Source organism: Salvia splendens, chromosome 4 (genome assembly GCF_004379255.2).
Source record: "Salvia splendens isolate huo1 chromosome 4, SspV2, whole genome shotgun sequence".
NCBI lineage: Eukaryota > Viridiplantae > Streptophyta > Magnoliopsida > Lamiales > Lamiaceae > Salvia > Salvia splendens.
The window spans coordinates 17,174,795-17,194,299 of record NC_056035.1 but is presented as its reverse complement, the minus strand read 5'-3'; the positions used below and the strand labels follow the sequence as shown (position 1 = coordinate 17,194,299).

The 19,505-nt window shown below is 41.0% G+C and overlaps 2 protein-coding genes and 1 long non-coding RNA gene across 3 annotated transcripts; 1 reads left to right on the top strand and 2 right to left on the bottom strand.

Annotated features, from left to right (window-relative positions):
* Positions 1–831: 831 nt before the first annotated feature.
* LOC121798917 (tafazzin-like) lies at positions 832–5,799 on the bottom strand. The gene is made up of 7 exons (XM_042198184.1): positions 5,392–5,799; positions 4,121–4,239; positions 3,968–4,033; positions 3,134–3,331; positions 2,206–2,324; positions 1,519–1,624; positions 832–1,407 (listed from the first exon to the last, which is right to left on the bottom strand). The coding sequence occupies exons 1-7, from the start codon at positions 5,630–5,632 to the stop codon at positions 847–849; spliced, it is 1,410 nt and encodes a 469-aa protein (XP_042054118.1). The 5' UTR covers positions 5,633–5,799; the 3' UTR covers positions 832–846.
* A 2,807-nt stretch (positions 5,800–8,606) lies between these two features.
* On the top strand, positions 8,607–9,527 carry LOC121800742 (B3 domain-containing protein Os03g0212300-like). The gene is made up of 3 exons (XM_042200250.1): positions 8,607–8,657; positions 8,740–9,007; positions 9,091–9,527. Exons 1-3 carry the CDS (start codon positions 8,607–8,609, stop codon positions 9,525–9,527), a joined length of 756 nt encoding a protein of 251 aa, XP_042056184.1.
* A 1,560-nt stretch (positions 9,528–11,087) lies between these two features.
* Positions 11,088–11,955, bottom strand: LOC121800353. The gene is made up of 3 exons (XR_006050482.1): positions 11,912–11,955; positions 11,767–11,836; positions 11,088–11,616 (listed from the first exon to the last, which is right to left on the bottom strand). It is a non-coding gene; the product is annotated as an uncharacterized LOC121800353 (long non-coding RNA).
* Between the last annotated feature and the right edge of the window lie 7,550 nt (positions 11,956–19,505).

Sequence of the window (19,505 nt, the reverse complement as noted above, 5' to 3'; positions counted from 1 at the left end):
GGCTAAATCAGTCAGACTCTGGTCAAACGGCAAACCGAACACCCTCATAAAATAACAATAATCAATTTGTTTTCTTAATTATTATGTTAATATGTTTTTTATGATAAGTAAAATATAAAATTAAATAGTACATCTTTCGTCCTATTAAATATGCAATATCTGAAAATCGGCACGAGATTTTATGTAGTGTTGTTTTGTGAAATTTTATGAAGTGTTGTTTTGTAAGTTAATGAAGAGAAAGTAAAGTAGGAGAGATGAAAAAATAAATATAAAATTGTTTCAATTTTAAGAAACGTTTCATTTTTTATGGGACCATCTAAAAAGGATAATGTTTCATTTTTAATGAAACTGAAGAAGTATATAATTTTCAATAATAAATTAAAATCTAATTTTAGGTACATTTAAAAAAAAATACTCCCGGAGTAACTTTTAAAAATTAATTTTCTAATACCCAAAAGATAATTAAGTTAAAAAATACTCCTAATAAACTCTAAATAATGAGAATTGTCCATTTCGTAACAAGTTGATAGGATTAATTTCAAACCAATGTTGCTATCTGGTTTAGGATCATTCATACTGTTATTTTTTCAAATTATAAATTTTCAACCTTAAATCCTACCAAAATATCCGACTATGTGGAGCAATCCATTCGTGTTAAATTTACATCCCTAGACAAGATGTTCTGGCGATTGCAATAAATATCAACTATTTTCCATCAACGTGTTATTATTATTATTCATGTTCGCCCCTAAGCAGAGAGGATCTCGTATGCCAAAATAATTAGTCCCAAATTGGAAGAGTTGAAATTGGACAGGATTGTGGGATATTCACTTAACCAAACAAACATTAGATTGGCCCCGTGTTAGGATGAAAGTAAACATGTCCGTACAACGACCTCCAAATCTTCAAAGGAGTAGCATCACGCAAACTACCAAAACACTCATTGGTTCTATGATTTCTATATAAACCTCTAGCACCGAAAAGTGTCAACTCCGTTGAGTCCATATAGCCTCGTATTCTTGAAACAAAACCCCCTCCAACCGAGTAGCCTGCTCCTCCAAAGCTCCGCTCCTCGCAGCTGTTGTCTTTTGGGAATAGCTGAGTTACACTGGGTTCAACCGACGGATCCTTCTTCTCATCAAGACCCATGTAGTTCCCCATCCCGAGTGATTCCCAGTCGATTTTTTGCAAGAGCCTAGCTGCTCGCTCAGTCACCTGTGATGGGTATTTTTCCAATTCTAGCGCTTGCTCAACCGCTAATGCTTCCACTTGTAGCTTCAGCTTTTGGAGACAATCACCAATTCTAGTAGCGACAGCATCATACAGTTTTCCTCTTGACATATTCTTGTCTTCTCCGCCACTGATTAAATCATCAAAACTAATGGGATCGCCAACTAGTACAGTCACCTGCCCGTTTGCCAAACCCACCAACTTAATGTCTTGGAAAGATGATGGCTCCAAAAACAAGAATCGTGCAGGTATATAGAGTTTGATAAGCCAAGAACAAAGAGACCTTACAGTTTTCCCAACCCTAGGAAACATGGCTCCAACGGGCATGACTTCTTGCATTCCAGTATGAACGAAAGGGACAACTATAGGTGTATTATCAGCATCCAAGACCAACCTGCAAAATTTATAAGCAAACGTAATTATTTTGAGAACCCACTAGAGCAACGGGGACTGCATCCCTAGAGTATCAGAGACTCTTGAGCAAATCATAAATAAGCACTTGTTTATATAAAATCATGATGAGCAGAAATGTCCTATACCCAAGACCCGGATTTCTATGGAAAGACAAATAGGGTCACATCTCAATACAGTAGCTGAAATAGATGCTCATGGACTTCATCTAAAGACAGTGATCCCAACATAATAATGGGTAGAATATCCACTACAGTCTACACTAGTATTTTTCACTAGACGGTACTGACATTAGTTTTCTGCAGCAAGAGAAGCTTGCATAATACTGGAAAAATGACAGCAATTAAAGAACACTTCTCCCTACATATCCACTGAAATACTATTAGCAGCTGAGTTCATCATATATGGCCAAATATGCATTAACTAGTAGGGTACTGCAAGAAAAGCATTCAAGAGAAGAATACTTTCTGAAAAATGCAAATGATATTAAGATTTCAACTAATCCAGTCAAAGAAGGTCACTAAACAAAACGTTCAAGAGTACTTATACAATTAAATGAAGTACCTTCCGATGCCTCTTTTGGCCGAACCCATAGTTTTCCCACCATTTCGAGAGCGACTACCTTCAGGAAATATGTGAACCCACCCCCCACGATTGAGTTTCGATATAGCCAAGTCCATTCCCTTAAGGAAAAAAACTGAAATGAGTAGAAAACCAAAAATAGCTGCCTAAAGGTTTACAACAATAAAAAGATACCTAAGAACAAACACCTAAAAAAGGCTATAATTTGCACTGAGAGGAGATGAATATGAGGAGTCTACAAATTGGAAAAACTACAAACCTTCGTTGATCTAGATTATGAAAATGCCCAAGAAATAAGAATTATATCCACCTCCCAAGACTTTACCATTTTGCATTAAAACCTGAATATGTTTTATGAACTTGGCAACTAGCTTACTCGGCCTTTCTGAAAAACTACACCTATGTCGATATTTTGTGAGACTATATCTAGTTATCTTCAGAAGTAATAGAGCCACAATGAACTGTCAGACCCATCAATCACACCACAACATTTAAAATTAGTAACTGGAACAATAATGGTGGGGCTATCTCTTATGGAGTCATAAATGTAGACAGTCCTGAGTGTAATTTATCTTGAACAGAATGGGACCTTTACTTCAACAATCTTGAGTGTAATTATTACCACAAATTACAAATACATTGTTTAATCATTTAAACAAGGAACGTAGGTAATAATACAAGAACAAATTATTAAATTTATCAATGCAATCACAAGAAAGACAAGTCATAGTAACATTATAGTTTGAAGAAAAATGAGTATTGAGAAGCAAGGAAAATTAGCAATCCAATTAGTCTTCCAGATGAATCAATTTATAAAAATGGGACCCAACCGGCAAAATTCTCAACAAACAAAATCACACATCTAAAACCAACCAAGTGAACACTAGACAAGTGGTTTACAGAAAAATACCTTCTGATATATCCCATCCCCGCGAGAAACAGGGAGCACTTTCACAGACTTGAAAAATGCTGATGTAACTGGATTCTTGAAACATCGATCAGATGCACAGAGTGTCCATCGCAAACCATTTGCATCGAACAACATACTAGGGGGTAACAGGGAAGAAATTACCAAAGGGTCATCCATGGAAGCAACATGGTTGCTAACCTAGAACAGTAATATGATTCATAAGTTTCACAAATAGCTGCAAAAGTACTGCTAACCTAACCGAGGACAACACAAAAGGATTTGACACAGAGAGCCATGGTTCCACGATATTACTCACATGCCAAATCAGCACTTTCTCTTTTCTTTCCATGACCTCAAATTTCTTTCATTCCTCTCAGTGCTACTTTAGTTTTTCTTCTTATCTCACCCCACCCATCTCTCTGCAATAACGATGTAATATCCTTGATGGTCACCTCTCTTAACTTTGCTAATTACTCAGATTTTAATTAATTGAATCCAGAGCTGAGATCTTTCATACTTGTTATAAACTTGAACATATACCCACCGGCCTGAAATGGATTCAGTGGTTTCTAGGTTTGAAAATGACAAGACATGGTAATAGCCTAATACATAGTGCAAGTTTCAGTCAAATATAAATTGGCTTCATATTTGAACTTTAATTATATTCTCATTATTTAATAAGTGATGAATATGACATATATAAAGTATTATAGGCTACAAAATACACCAACAGCCATAGTCCCTTCCTACTTTGGGTCAAACCATTTCAACAATGTGTTGAGCTCATCATGGTGTAAGAAATTGTTGATCACCACACGAGTGCAAGTTGCTTACCGTAATCAAGGACTTGTTCTCTGGCCTATGCAGTACCACCTGTTGCAAGTTTTCTGCACCAAATATCTACACAGTGCACAAAATCAAGTCATTTTTCCTCAATGCAACACCAAGACATGGCTTATAACTTTAAAATGGCTATGTTGTAAGTACCTGAACACGGTTGAGACCGTGCATAAAAACATGACAAACATTTCCAAGCACAGGAACAGCAACAGCCTGAACCAAGCGGGTCAAGACTGACTCATCTTCTTCATCAATATCCTTACTCACTGCAATATATATTTGAAAGGTCAGGCCTCTACAAGAGATAGTAAACTTCAGTGTAAGCCAAAAGACAAAATGAACACAGGCACATAGCTGGAACTATAAATATCACCAAACAAATCCCAGGAACCGCACCAATTGAAAGACCAACACCGTAAACCATATTCCTCTGAAGTTCAGACACAGTAGAATTATCTAACTGAATGTCAGTTGATCCCCTTATACCAACAAATGCCACTACCTACGTTCCTCTTTATACTCCACCGAGACATAAATGGTACACCACAGCAGCATCTTATATATTAACTTAATTTGAAACTGTTTCCAACTATTTTATACCCGAGAAAGCATAAGAAACTCAAGTAATCTACCTCAGCACCAACATAATGAGAGATCAAATAACAGTTGAGCAATTTAAATTGATAATTAAAAGGCTACAGAGTGCAGCTTTAGATGATCAACCTGTTACCAAGACAAGTACAAATGTACCATCTGTTACAACTTACAAAAGACAGTGTCAGGATCAAGCAATCCAAAGAATCAAACAAAATGCTGATATTATTTTTCCTATCATCCTAGTTACCTGACAGGTTGACACAAATATGAAATTCATGATCTACCCTGCCTCTAGTTATGCATATTATGAGTAATCAGTTGCATGATGATGTCATCCGATTAATGGTGAAATACCACCAGCAGGACACTACGAAAGTAGATATCATACATGTGACCTAAAGAGTATCGTATTTAAGATGGCCGATAAGGTGATCGCAACTATTACCACATAACTCCACCATTAGCATAACACAATACGAATCAGACAAACATGCGCTTACAAACTACTCAACAGAATCCCAACTAAGCATGTCATACTTTAATTCTCAATCAATCACCACCTTATTCAAACGGATGATATGAACTTTGTTAATAATCAAACATTTACATGATAGTCTAAATGCCGTTAACGCTTCTGGTTTCTGAAAACCACGAATGTCGTATTCTGGCAATGCCTAAAACTCGAACTACTTGTAAGCTGAATAATAGGGCATACGTAAGAGCTAAATTAAACCATACCTATATGCAGTTCAATGTGGACATATATATTCATGTAAGGGAAGATATAAAAAAACAAGAGCTATAACATAACATAATAACACCTCTTTTGCGGTAGAAAGTCGAAGAGGAAGGCAGGGTCTCGCGACGGAATTCGGAGAAGCGATCGAGCCAGCGCTGAACGCTGGAGGATAAGTAGCCGGCGTTGGCACTCCTCAAGTTCCGGCGGCGGTGATAGTCAACAGCGGCCACTCTGAAACGATCCCTCAGCCTAAGCTGCAGCGATTTAGCCCCCTCCGCCAACAGGTCGGCTCTGCATTCCATCCACCGCCCCGCTGCCACCATCTTTCTCAGATTCTCACTCGGACGCCCAAATTGAAAACAAAAATGACGAAAATCAGTAAAATCAAGAGCAGTGTATTGTTTGTGGAGCCAATGGATCGGCGGATTCTGCAGAGAGAGAGAGAAAGAGGCGTTAAAGGATGTTTCGCTTATTGGGGTTTTGTTATATGCCTTTCTACACTATACTAATATACATTAAAACTTCATTTTTAATTGACAAAACTACGTTAATCAACCCCAGCTAAAATAAAAATTACTATCCCGGTTCCACATATAAGGGCGCGTTTGATTGCCCGGAGATGGCAATACGAGATAGGGTAGTCATATCGGAGTTTGTAAGATATAGCTGATAACCAATAAGATAGCTTATCTAATTTAAGGCGTTTGTTTGCCCTGCGACAATTTATCAGACAGCTTATATTGTTTTTGTTAAGCTCGATAGAAAGTACCGATACCGAGTTCGATTGACAACTTTACCCTCAAAACAATTGCATAATTCCAAATTTGGCCTCCAAGCCCTAATTCATCCCTAACCAAATATAGTCTGCCGCCTAAAATCAAAAATCGAGCGCCTTATTTCACTCCAGGAGCGGGTGGTCGACGAACAAAAACCCCGAAACTTGCTTTGCAGACGGGTATGTATCTATTCACACCTTAATGTCGGTATTGAGGCTATTGTGATTTGTTTGTGTTTGTGGATTGATTTGGTTTGTTTTTGTGCGTTGATTTGGTCGGTGTTTGTGCATTGATTTGGTATGTGTGTGGATGAAATTGGTTTGTGATTGTGGGTTGATTTTCTTATATATTCTACATAAATTGTATATAACTCAGACCCAAGACCGTTTGCGCGTCTTAGCTATGCCGTTTGGGAATCATCTGTTTTACATGGCTACCCTATTGTAATGTAATTGCCTGGGCTGAAAGGGTTTCTAATGAACTGTCAACCACCTGTTCGTTTACAGCTTGATTGATATGGCGTCACAACAAACTGAAGGTAGCGAAGACGATGGAAGTCCGGAAGGTAATAGTCCGTTTGGTTAAGGTCGTTGCTATTCTATTGGTACTCAGAATTATATTGGGTGTTTTCTGAATGTAGGTAGCAAGGATTTGGGCCCAAACAGAAATGCAAAATCTGATAGGTCGAGACGCATTTGGTCGGCTCGTGAGGAAGAAATCCTAATGGCAACTTTAAAGGAGTTGGCAGCAAACGGCTGGAAGTCCGACAATGGATTTCGCAATGGTTACCTTGTTCGGGCGAGGGAGGCGATCAAGAGTGAATTTCCAAATACCGATATACTGCCACACCCGCATATCTACTCAAAAATTACTACTTGGAAGAGGAACTACGGATCACTTAAGACGATGCTTAACTACAGCGGCATCGGCTTCAATTCAGATGGTACATACCGAATTGAATGTGATGACGAGCAATGGGCGCTATTTTGTAAGGTATGTATTATCTTATGGTGACTACAGCGGTATTGGCTTCAAAACGTATCATAAAACAGGACTTCATTTATAACTGGCTCTGATATTAGTTCCATTGACATAAGAGAATGTAATTTTTAATATACGTTGTGTGAGTGTTTGCGTCCAGAGAGACAGGCATGCCAAGTATATGCGGAACAAATCCTGGCCTCAATACGAAGACTGGAAGGAGGTTTTTGGAAATGACCGGGCTGATGGTGAGAAACGTATAGACGTTGGTGCTGCTGCGAGGACCATTTACGGGAACAAAGGTGATTCTCCGGGCGCTGATGAGACTCAAGCTGCGGATGGGACATCCAGTCACATGACTTTACAAGATCTTTTTCCTGACATGGTCTTCCCGGAAGGTGTCCTGCCTGAGATGATTGATGAGAGCCAGTCCGCCACCGAAGTAGAAGGGCCTGGTTCTGGTGTTGATGTTACTGTGGGTCTAGGAGGAGAGACACGGGGGACAGGAACAACGACAGGGGATGCTTGTGGATCAGGTGCATTGAGAGGAAAACAAGTTGGCAAAAAGGTGCTTAAGAAGCAAAAAGTGGAAGACAAGATGGATGGAGTTATAACTCTCATGGGGCAGATTCACACAGACACAAATGAACGATTGAAAGAGATTTCGACTAGGATTGGGTATGAGTTCGATCTGAGCAACAAGAGGGCGGAGGTCTTTGACCAACTCAAAAGTATACCCGGCTTATCTCTCAAGTTGCAGTTCTATATTTCAAAGAAACTCGTTAAGGAACCCGAACTCCTTGATCTGTTTCGAGGCTTGCCCGAATCTGCTCGTGCAGCCTTTGTGTTTGATCTGTTAGAAGCCGACGAGAAGCTGTAATCTTAACATAGGGACCCCATTTCATTTTGCTAATTACTACCTCATTATGTTTGAATGAGAGAACAATGTAGTGATGTTATTTTGAGTATGGCTAGCAGTTGTGATGAAGCTACTCTTAATCATGCTTCATCAATATATTTGGATACTTTCTTATTACATTTTGCATAATTACTACCTCATTTATGCTTGGGTGTGCTTAATGTTCTCTAAATTACCATGTTGATTGTAATACAGATTATTGCGGTCAGTTTAGTGGTGCTTAATGTTCTCTAAATTACCAAGAAATCGTCAGTTTAGTGGTGCTTAATGCATCGGTCAAACAAGTTGGAATAAATGCATCAAATCTCGGAATCAACAGCTATGTTAAGCCAAGCCATATACTGCCAAAACCCACCGAAAGAAACACAATCAATTGGCCTCTGAAAAGGCTAAATTTTGACAACCTATGATGTGTGGTGTTCACCAACTTAGGCTCTGCAATAAAGAGAGTGTAATAAGGCTCATGGGGTTGCAGTGATATGGCTAATCAATGCCTCAGAAACACAGTTGATGCGGGTGTATTCAGTGGTGTTAAATACACCTTACCAAAGCTAGACCTCACCAAGCTCTCAAGAGTTTTTTTCATTCATGGCCAACGATGGACTCATGGAGTACTTACGAATGCCGTCCTTCATCAAGACGTTTTCCGAAGCTACTAGTTTGAATGAGTTGGTAATGTTTTTGGTCTTTCTCGGTTTTGTGCTTACAACATCGACTTCTTAATGCTTGACCCAAGTGTTTGTTACATGTGTAGCGCATTCCACCAGAATTTGTGGCTCTTCATGGTGCGAACCTACCTTTCGACTGCCGACTAATCACGCTGCTAGGAAGGAGGAGTTTCCCAGTTCGTGTGTTGAATATTGCGAGTGGCTGCCATTTCCACGCTGGTTGGTCGGACTTTCGGATCACCAACGAAATTGTTCACCATGATGTGCTTACTTTTACCATGGTCGACGCGGGGGTATTCCTTGTGAAACGCTATAACCCAAGAACTGGATGTCCTCCTCTCGGTGATCTACAAGGTGCGTGATATAACCGAATAAATTTAGTTAGTATGTGGTCGTTGCCTCTGACTTTCCTATTTTCCCTAATTACACTTACGAAGCCACTGGATATGGAGACTCCGACCATAGTGATGCCCCGGATGTGGATACATCGAACGACTACGTGCCAACGCAATCAGAGGGTGGGGACTCGTCGGACGGTGACGACTACGCTTCGGACGCAGGGGTATTGGATGAGGATGGCTGCCCGACGTTCACCGTTACGTTTGATTCGTCGAACATCAACGGGACACTGGAAATTCCGATGGCTTTTTGGCGTCGCCACATTCGAATGATTTCCCTTCAAGACCCGGTGTACTTCAATGTAAACGGGGACTGCTGGTTCATCATTCTTGACCACAACGAGACCAAGATCTGGGTGAAACGCGGCTGGAGACGTTTCAAGGAACGTAACAATGTAGTGGTTGGTGTGCGGTGCCACTTCAAACTCATTGATCGGAATGAGGTTCAGTTTTATGTGTGGTTTGATCGGCCTTGAGAGTTTCCTTTGTCTGCAGCTTCGGTGAAGCACCTATGTACTATGTTAGTATGTATGATGTTAGTGTGTTATGAATGAACTAGCGTGTACTGTGGTGAGAATTGTTCACCAAATTTTCCTAATCGGCTTGCTATTTTGAATCCCGGATGCCGTTTGATTCCTAAATTCAGTTAGCTCCATTTGACATCGTATATTATTTGGGCTGGTATGAACCTCAATAAACATAACATCTACTGCCAAAATAATACGGACCCTCCGATTAAACACAGGAATAAAAAAAATTGAAGGCTCTGCATTCTGGAATAAAAATGTATTACAGCTTGAATGAAAATAAGTCATGAATTAAAAAAAAATTCCAAGAAAGTAACTTCAATTCGCACAATCGAACTCAACACTGGAAAGAATAAGGTCCATTTGCATAAAAATAGCACAGATCTTAGCATAGACAATCAAACTTGTCCATTATTTCTGTCTCCCCACATTTCCCTTGCAAGATCATCCCTTTTTTGGGTCCATAATGCAGATGGTTCCACGCTACTGATATTATCACCACACAACAAAGGATCGTTGGCAGGCTCATCATCAATATCAGCCTCATTAACCACCTCAGCCTCGACGAGATCAACTACCATTTCACCTCGTATGTAATTGTTTAGAAGAAAGCATGCGATGATGAGTCCAGTTTGAACATCTATGGGATAAAAGCTTGCTGACCTTAGGATTCCCCAACGCATCTTCAGCACCGCGAATGATCTTTCGATGACATTCCTCGCCTTGGAGTGTCTAAGGTTGAAAAGCTCTTCCGGTGTTTGGGGGGCTTGCCTTCCGACCCCCCATTCCTTGAGATGGTAGCGGACACCTTTGTACGGTGTCAAGAAACCTTCGGCATTTGGGTATGCTTGATCGCAGAGATAGTAGCATCCTGAAAAATGCAAGACATGTACTTTGTCAAAGTATAAAGGGGTGTAACAAGTTGTTAGTACGATGAATTTATTATAAAACCGTGCATACAATACCTTTGGGTACTTTCAGACCTAAAGGTCGGCTGACTGCATCCCTTAAGATCCTTGAATCGGTTGCCGAGCCTTCCCAACCAGGAAGGAGGTAAGTGAATCTGAGCTGGGGGTCACACACGGCTAGTGTATTGGTGGTGATGTGACCTTTTCGATTACGGTACCAGGGAACGTCGGCAGTTGGGACACGCACATTGATGTAAGTCCCATCCAAAGCACCTAAGCAACCCTGCAAGCACATTTCAAACCACATTGATGCTCCGGATATCCAAAAATTCTGTAAGCATCTCAATGTGAACTTACCTTGAACCATTTCCATCTACGATCAATACAACCCTCATCTATTGGGATGGGCTTCACCAAAAAAAGATTGTGAAGCGTGAGAACTCCATGGAGTACAGTGTGGATATATTTGGAGACGGTTTGAGATGATCGCATGAAATTGTGACCTACTATGCGGGATTTTTTGTGATGAGCAAGCACACACAGGAACATAGCCACTTGTTCTTCTACAGTCACTTGTCTCTGGTCTACTAGTCCTACCCGGTCACGGAGAATACGACATAGACGCCCAAAGGTATTCCTATCCATTCTCAAATTATCCACACAAGCTATGTCTGTCACACGCACAAGCCTATCTAGTTGACGCACATGATCCGGGATAGAATCTAGAACCACAGACTGACCTAGCCGATCCCACCGTTTACGCTTGCGGTTTTGCGGGAAAATTAATGTGATCATCAAAGATATGAGAAGCATGTTAATTTGATGGTTCCGTATAATCTCTTCTAGCAAGAACACCACGGTGGTCAGGTTATTCTGTGGACATACAAGCAATTGCAAACAATTGGGATGGAAACAACATCTTGTCCAAATTATAAAACACAGAAGATAGCCTGCAATTACTTACCAAGGTGGAACACGTGCATACTGTCAACGTAATTGGATAACAAACACAACATATTCCACTCGATTCAAAACCTAATACCGATATCATAACCAATTAGGGAAACCTGATTTCATACCTTTCGGGAATCCTCGGCGTTACCCATTCAAAACGCACGCCGATTTCAGACCTACAGATTGTATATGAAACCGATTAGCAAAACGCTGCGACAATTCCTCCAAGCATTAACCGAAATAATGCAATTCACCATGAACCCAACAAACAATTGAGAACGAAATACACCAATTCATCCAAGCACTAACCAGAATAAAGTGCTCACCGCTGCAAAATTGAACGCGAATGAATGGAATTAATTCTGTCCGATTACAAGTTCCTCATCCTTTTTACCCCTGCAAAATTGAACGCCAATGAGGGAAATTGATTTACAAATATAGAAGGGTCTTTTGGGCATTCACATAACTCACCTTGAATTTTTCACAATCGGGAAACATTGCATACGGCCGTATCGGATGTGAAAACCGTGATAGCCATATACACAAAAACGTGGGTGGTATCTCAATTACAACCGGGTCGGTGGTTGTACACCGGGTATTCGGGTAAGCTTATCAGGGCAATCAAATACTATACACGCCCTAGATAAGAGGGCTTATCTTACCCTCTCCGAGCAATCAAACGAGCCCTAAGAGGAGTACATTTTATGCTTTCGGACTCATTTTATAAACGATAAATACAGTTGATATTCTATTAATATTTTTATATAGATGAGCTAATTAATTTATTCAATTCACTTATTTCTTAAAAATTTGGATCCATACCAAATATGACTATTATGATAAATGAGAATTTTACTATTCATATGTTCCTAAGAGTAGAAATATTTCTTAATTTAAGAAAAAATTGAGTTAAGTAAAGAATAATAAAATACTTCATCCATCCCCTAAAAATACGTGCATTTTTCATTTTCGTCTGTCCTATAAAAATATGTGCATTCCATTTTTAGAAAGTTATATCAATTTAATAATGTAGGTCTCACTATCCATTAATTCTACTTTAACTACCATTCTCCTCATCTATCTTATTTTACCATACCATTTTTCTCTTCTCTCTTACTTTACCAATTTTATCATAATTCTCCTGTCATCTCATCCGCCCATATTTTTATGGGATGGAGGGAGTAGGAAATTTAAAAAGTAGAGAAATGAAGAAAGAATAAAGTATTTTAAAATAGAGTAAAGTAGTTAGAAGAAATATATTAACTTTACTTAAAAAAAGAAAAAAAAGAAAGTGATATATTAACTTTACTTAAAAGAAAAGAAAAAAAAGAAAGTGATTCAACTATTATAGAATGGAGGTATAAATTTTTACTTTCTTACTTGAAGGGGCATTTTATTATTTTTAGAAAGTCTGGATCAATCTTAACTATGAATAAAAAATTGAAGATTTGGACAGAGCTGGGTAGGTGGGTGTGGCGGCGCAGGCTTGAATATCCTTATAAACTGAATATCCATATAAATATCTTGATGGGTAGAAAGACTTGTCAACTAACCTCTGACGATCTAGCTTATCTTAAGGCCATCCACATTAGGAATAGCCCAGCAATAGCCCGACCATAACCTAGCTACAAATTCATCCTGCCACATGATCAACATTAAAAATCTTCATGCCACATCATAAATAGCTCAGTCATAGCCTAGCCACATCATAAATAGCCCAGTCACATCAATAGCCACATCACTCAAAATTATATAAAACAAATAATTAACAATCACACAAAATACGCAATTTAATTTACGAGACATGTACGAGAAAATTCAATAATATTATTAAAATTTAAAAAGTACATTAATTAAAAAAAAATACATAATTAACAAAAAAAACTACTGCCGTGCAGTCCTCCGCGCCATAACTCTTCAATTAAATCCTTTTGGAGTCGAATATGAGCCTCTGTTTGGTGCATGTCGGCATGTGCTTGGAGGCGGCCGTCTTCATCGTGAGGTACCCCACTCCGTACGTTGGGGGCGGCCACGCCGTGGCTTGGACCGGCTTCATTATCATCGTTGGCTCAATCAGTCAGTTGTACACCTTCATCTTCGACAATCATGTTGTGCATGATAATACAGGCGTACATTATATCAGCAATGCAGTCGACATGCCACAAACGCGTTGGCCCCTTAACTGCCGCCCATCAAGACTAGAGCACACCAAATGCGCGCTCCACGTCCTTGCGCGCCGACTCCTGCCGTGCCGCAAAGTAGGTCTTCCTCTCATCTGATGCGCATCGGATCGTCTTCACAAAGACGGGCCACCTAGGGTATATCCCATCCGCCAAGTAGTAGCCCATATCATGCCGGTTGCCGTTGGCGACAAAACCGATGGCCGGACCGACACCCTGACACTGCTCGTTGAAAAGTGGCGACGAGTTGAGGACGTTGAGGTCGTTGTTCGAACCGGCTATCCCAAAATACGCATGTCAAATCCACAGCCGGTAATCAGCTACGGCATCGAGGATCATCGTGGGATTCTTTCCCTTGTAGCCGGTCGTGTAGAACCTCTTCCAGGAAGAGGGGACAGTTCTTCCACTCCCAATGCATACAATCTATGCTGCCTAACATCCCCGGGAACCCATGCTGTTCCCCGTGCATCCGCAAAAGATCCCGGCAGTCTTCGGGGGTAGGGCTTCGAAGGTACTGATCACTGAATATTTCAATCACGCCCTGACAGAAATACTTCATACATTCCAGGGCAGTCGTCTCACCGATGTGGAGGTACTCGTCCCACATGTCTGCCGCGCCTCCGTAGGCCAACTGCCGGATTGCCGCAGTGCACTTTTAAATAGGTGTGTGGCCGGGTCTGCCAGACGCATCGTGCCTGAAGCGGAAATACAGATATCGTTGCTCCAACGCGTTAACAATACGCATAAACAGGGACCTGCTCATCCTAAAACGGCGCCTGAAAAGGTTGGCGTTGAACCGCGGCTCCTGTGCGAAGTAGTCTTTGTGATGTGCAGCTACGTGATCACGATCAATCACCGCTCGGCGGTGTACCACTGGGCGAGGTCGAGGTACCGCCGGCTGCTGGGCCCTCTGCATCCATTGATCAATCTCACGGTTCGTATAGGCCTCTAGCGCTTCGTTCATTATACGCTCGTACTCCTCAGCATCCCCACCACTACTACCACCGGCGTTACTCATTTCTAGGTGTTGATCTTGTACAGAAATTTAGATAGAGAGAGTACTCGTTAAAACAAGTGGTGCGAATGAAAATGACGTACAATGCGCGTATATATAGTGTTTCGAAAAAAAATAATTCGCGCTAGGCGGTGCGCTAGGCGATCCGGACGCTGCAATAGCGCCGAGCGGATCACCTAGCGCACCGCCTAGCGCCACGGAACCGCCGAGCGCTAGGTGGTTTTTAATTCCGGAAATGGCTGGGCGGTTGCAATAGATCGCCTAGCGCACCGCCCAGATCCGTCGCTCGGCTAAGCGGTGCGCTAGGCGCTATTGTGGATGGCCTAATGGGCAGACTTGTCAATAGGCCTTGGTTGATCTAGTTTAGTGTATCCCAAAACTCGAAACGGGCCGCCCCAAAACCAAGCCCACTTGTAAGGGTCTCCACTATAAGCTGGACACTTCCAATAGCCCTGCCACTTTTTTTATTCATAGCTCCAATTTATTTGCCCACGCCCACAAAAAAAAGTGTCCGCAGCTATAAGTCGGACACTTCCAATAGCCCCGTCACTTTTTTAGCCACTTTCATTTTATTCGTTTATTCTAAATCAATTATAATTAAAATTATCGGAATGTAAATAATTAGAAACCGAGGTAATACTGAAATGTACATAAAGTATTGGGACCAAATATTCGTTGTATTATGGAACCAGGAAAATTATACAACGAACATTTAAAAAAATACAAATAAAAACACCGCCACCGTCTACTCGGTGGCGGAATCAGATTCCTCCTCTTCTTCTCCGCCGCCTCCCCCGCTGCCGCTCGCCGCCCCCCCCCTCGTCGCATCCTCAGACAACCCCAACTGATTCTGGATCCGACACATGAGCTTGTAGTATATTCCCTTGGTGATCGGGTCGGTTGCGGTCTCGTAGAAACGACAGTTGTCTTGCAGTTGTTTCATCAACTGCACATCTAGGTTCGCCCTCAAGACCTCGTTGGAACCAGTGGCCATGGATGGCGGTATAGGGGCGGGCTGTGAGATGCGCGATCCAGACACGGCCGACGAGAGGCGGGAGGCACCTGCAGCCCCTCTAGCGCTTCGGATAGAGGCTTGTTGGCCCGGAGGGCGTGGGCGCCAAGAGTGTGTAACGGAGGGCTCTTCGGTTTGCTCGTCGTTGAGGTCGATTGATTGCGAGCCGCTGCCGCTGCTGTAGTCCCCGACTATGTTGTGTCTAGTACGCTTCGCCCTAGGAGCTCCTGCCCGCTCTTGGGCACAGATGGCCTTGGATTTCGGACAATGCTCGAGAACGAGATACTCCTCCCACATGTTGAACTTCGGCCAGCCTTCCGTGTTGAATTGGGTCATAGACAGCGCCTTCAATCGGCTTCGCTTCGGCCACTCTCAACACTGAGCAAGTTGTTCTCGTATATGCCCGCGAACCTCTTGGTGGCTCTTAAAATCCTAGACCACTTTTTGCGGAGCTGTTCCCCGTCACGCGGTTTGGCGCCTCGAGGTTTGAACTCGTTATATTCCAACATGACACGTTTCCAAAAGCTCCCCTCGTTCTGATCGGTGCCCACTATGGGGTCCGATGTGACGGCATCCCACGCCCTCGCCACAGCAATGGACTTCGCTTTGGTGTAGTGCGTGGCCCGTCCACCGACGGCTGCCGGCGCCGCTGTCTCGCCGCCACCGCCGCTGACGCCTCTTCCACCGCCACTGCTTCCACCCGCCCCACCGGACCTGTCAACTCTCGTCGAAACGGGCGTATCCACGCGTGCTGCCGGGGTATCCGTTACGCCCAGACTGAGCAGACCCATCATCGTCTCCAGTGCGTCTCGATCTGCATCGGTGAAAGGAGATTGGCTGGATTGGAAAGGGGTCTCCGGCCGCGGATGGTTAAGCGCGTCCAGGTTGGGACGGTAATCTCCAAACGCAGAGCGGCTCAAATTTCTCTGAAAAGGTTGGGGCGTGGGACTCAACCTCCACGGCTGAGATGGAGGAGGATTGGACTCAATCCCCACGGAGGGGGAGTTTGACTCCAGCCCCACGGCTGTGAAGGATAGCCGTCATATCCCGATTCGTCAGTGTCGGGTGATTCGTAGTCTCCACCGTCCATTTTTAGAGTGTAAAAACGTAAAGAGTGAATTAATGGAGAGAGTTTGAAATGGGTGTAAGATGGGTGGTGGAAGGGTGGTATTTATAATATAATTTTCAAAAATAATAAAAAAATAATTTTCGGGGGGCGCCCGGCGCAGGGAGGCGTGCCCGGCGCGTCCTCGCACTCTTCTCACCGGAGGGCCTTCCGCCCCAGAAATGGCGCCCGCCTCGGGGCGGACGCTGCCTGCACTATAGGCCGGCGGGGCGACGGCGGAATGGGGGCGGCCGGCGCACCGCCTTTATAGTGGATGCCATAAGAAGAATATGAAGGACTAAACCATTGTATGAATATTTTTCAAACCTACAAAGCTAGAATTAGTCTATTCCAAGACCAGTTCAGAGAAAGACCTCGAACTAGGGGTAGGTAAGTACGGTATATCTTATCGAAACCACCATACCGTATACCTTACCGTAAATTCGGTATGCAAAAAAATCATACATTTACCGTACCAAAATTTCCGGTATCCCGAACTTCGGTATACCTTATTTTTAGTATGACAAATTTCCATACCGATACCGTACCTCATTTTCGGTATACCTTGCCGAAGTTCGGTATATCGTACTTTTGCGGTATGCTTGACTTTCAACAGTAATGAAAATAGAATATTTGAGTTTTTATAATATTACTCTCTTCATTCCATAGTAATGGAGGCGTTTCTTTTCAGCACGGAGATTAAGAAAATTGTGTTAGGTGAGTTAAGTAAAGGGAGAATAAAGTGGAAAATGAAAAAGGTAGAGAAATGAAGAGAAAATAAAGTAAGAGAGAGTAAAGTAGATGTGGAAAAATGTGTTGACTTTTACTAAAAAGAGAAATGACTCTATTACTATGGAACGTACTAAAATGGCAAAATGACTCTATTACTATGGAACGGAGGGAGTATTTACTCCCTCCGTCCCAAGGAAGATGACCCCTTCCTTGGGTGGCACGAGATTTTATGCGATTTTATTTTGTGTGTTAAATAGAGAGAGTAAAGTAAGAGAGAGAATAAAATAGAGATAAAATGTATTTCCATTTTTAGTAATGAGTCATCTTGGTTAGGACAAACCAAAAAGAAAAGTGAGTCATCTTTAATGAGACGGAGCGAGTACATGTTAGTATAATTTTGAAATTATAGTAGTATTAAATATATTTTATGCATAATTAAATTAATATTTCCCAATAGATTTTATAAGTTAAAAATCTATAAAATAGATTTTATATATAATAATATTTATAATTTACGGTATATACCTTAATTTTACGGTATATACCGAATTTCGGTATATCGCGGTATATGAAAATTCATACTATTACCTTAGCGAAATCTTTCAGTAAAGTATCATACCGTACTGAAAATCACGGTATACCGAAAAATCAGTATTTTTAGTATTTTTCGGTACGATATGACCGGTATTTCGATAATTCGGTATTTTTCCCCAGCCCTACCTCGAACTGCAAAGCATATATTTTAATCAAATATTATTTTTAATGTTTATCCTAATAATTTAAAGTAAAGTAAATAAAGTTAAATATTCAAACAAATAATAATCAAGCACAATAGTAGAAGGGTGGCATGCATCAGGATTGTAAACCACAATAGTCGTGCCAGCAGCAACTCCCACCCCGACTACCCCTTTGCAACGCCGCCCTTTTCACCGTACTCTTCTTGTAGAAAACCCTACCATCCAAACCAACCATTATTAGAGTTGTCAAGCCGGCCGGTCAACTTAAGGACCAACTCGGCTTTGATCCACAAGCGAAATGGGTTGAACTAGTCAGTGTTTCTTCCTGTATATTTTTCATGCATTTATAAAAAAAAGTTTATATAGTTTTAAATATTTAATAATAAATTAAAATAAGTAGTTAAATTTGGAGGATTAAGTTATTTACACGATTTACTGTTTTTAAGTGTAGGAGTGTGTTATATTGCTAACTCACTCCTAAATTGTTAATTACAACTAAATGATAGTCATAGGATCATGAAATCAAGGCATAAGATGATTCATCCATGAGTATCAATACAATGCACATAAAATGTTTAAATAATAATAAAACGAAATCACACATGACAATTTATATACCACTAGTCTTTACAAATCTTATGGTTTTAAATTAGTTATAGTTAGCAATTAAAGGTTGAGTTATCAATTGATCACATCCCTTAAGGGTAGTTCATATATAAATATTGGATGATTTTAGAATAAAATGAAATCTTATATTATTATTTAGCATTAAATATATATCATATTTAAATTTACTTTTATTGTGATTATTTTTGTAGAAATAATTTTAAAGAGAAAATTTTGAGAAATATAAATAATAGTACTATTTAAATTATTAGGATAAACATTAAAAATATTCCGACGAGGTGGGTACATTGTTAAGGGTGGCGTGCATGGCAAAACATACTCCGAGGTAGGGCTGTCAAATCGTGCGGGTTGGGTCGTTCGTGTCAACCTATCATCGACCCAACCTAATCGTGTCCCAACCCAACCCGAAATCATCAGGTTCTTATCGTGTCCCAACCCAACGGGTTCGTGTGTGTTATCGTGTACCCAGAAAAAAGTCAACTCTCTATTAATGATAGTAAGTTAGCTTCACACGACACGATAACGACTAAAACATGATGTTATTATACGATTTAAACATGATATTACACGATAAAATAAAAAATTATCAAATTAAAATAATTATTTTCTTAATCAAAATAATAAAATTAAAGTATAGTAATATTAAATCTATATAAT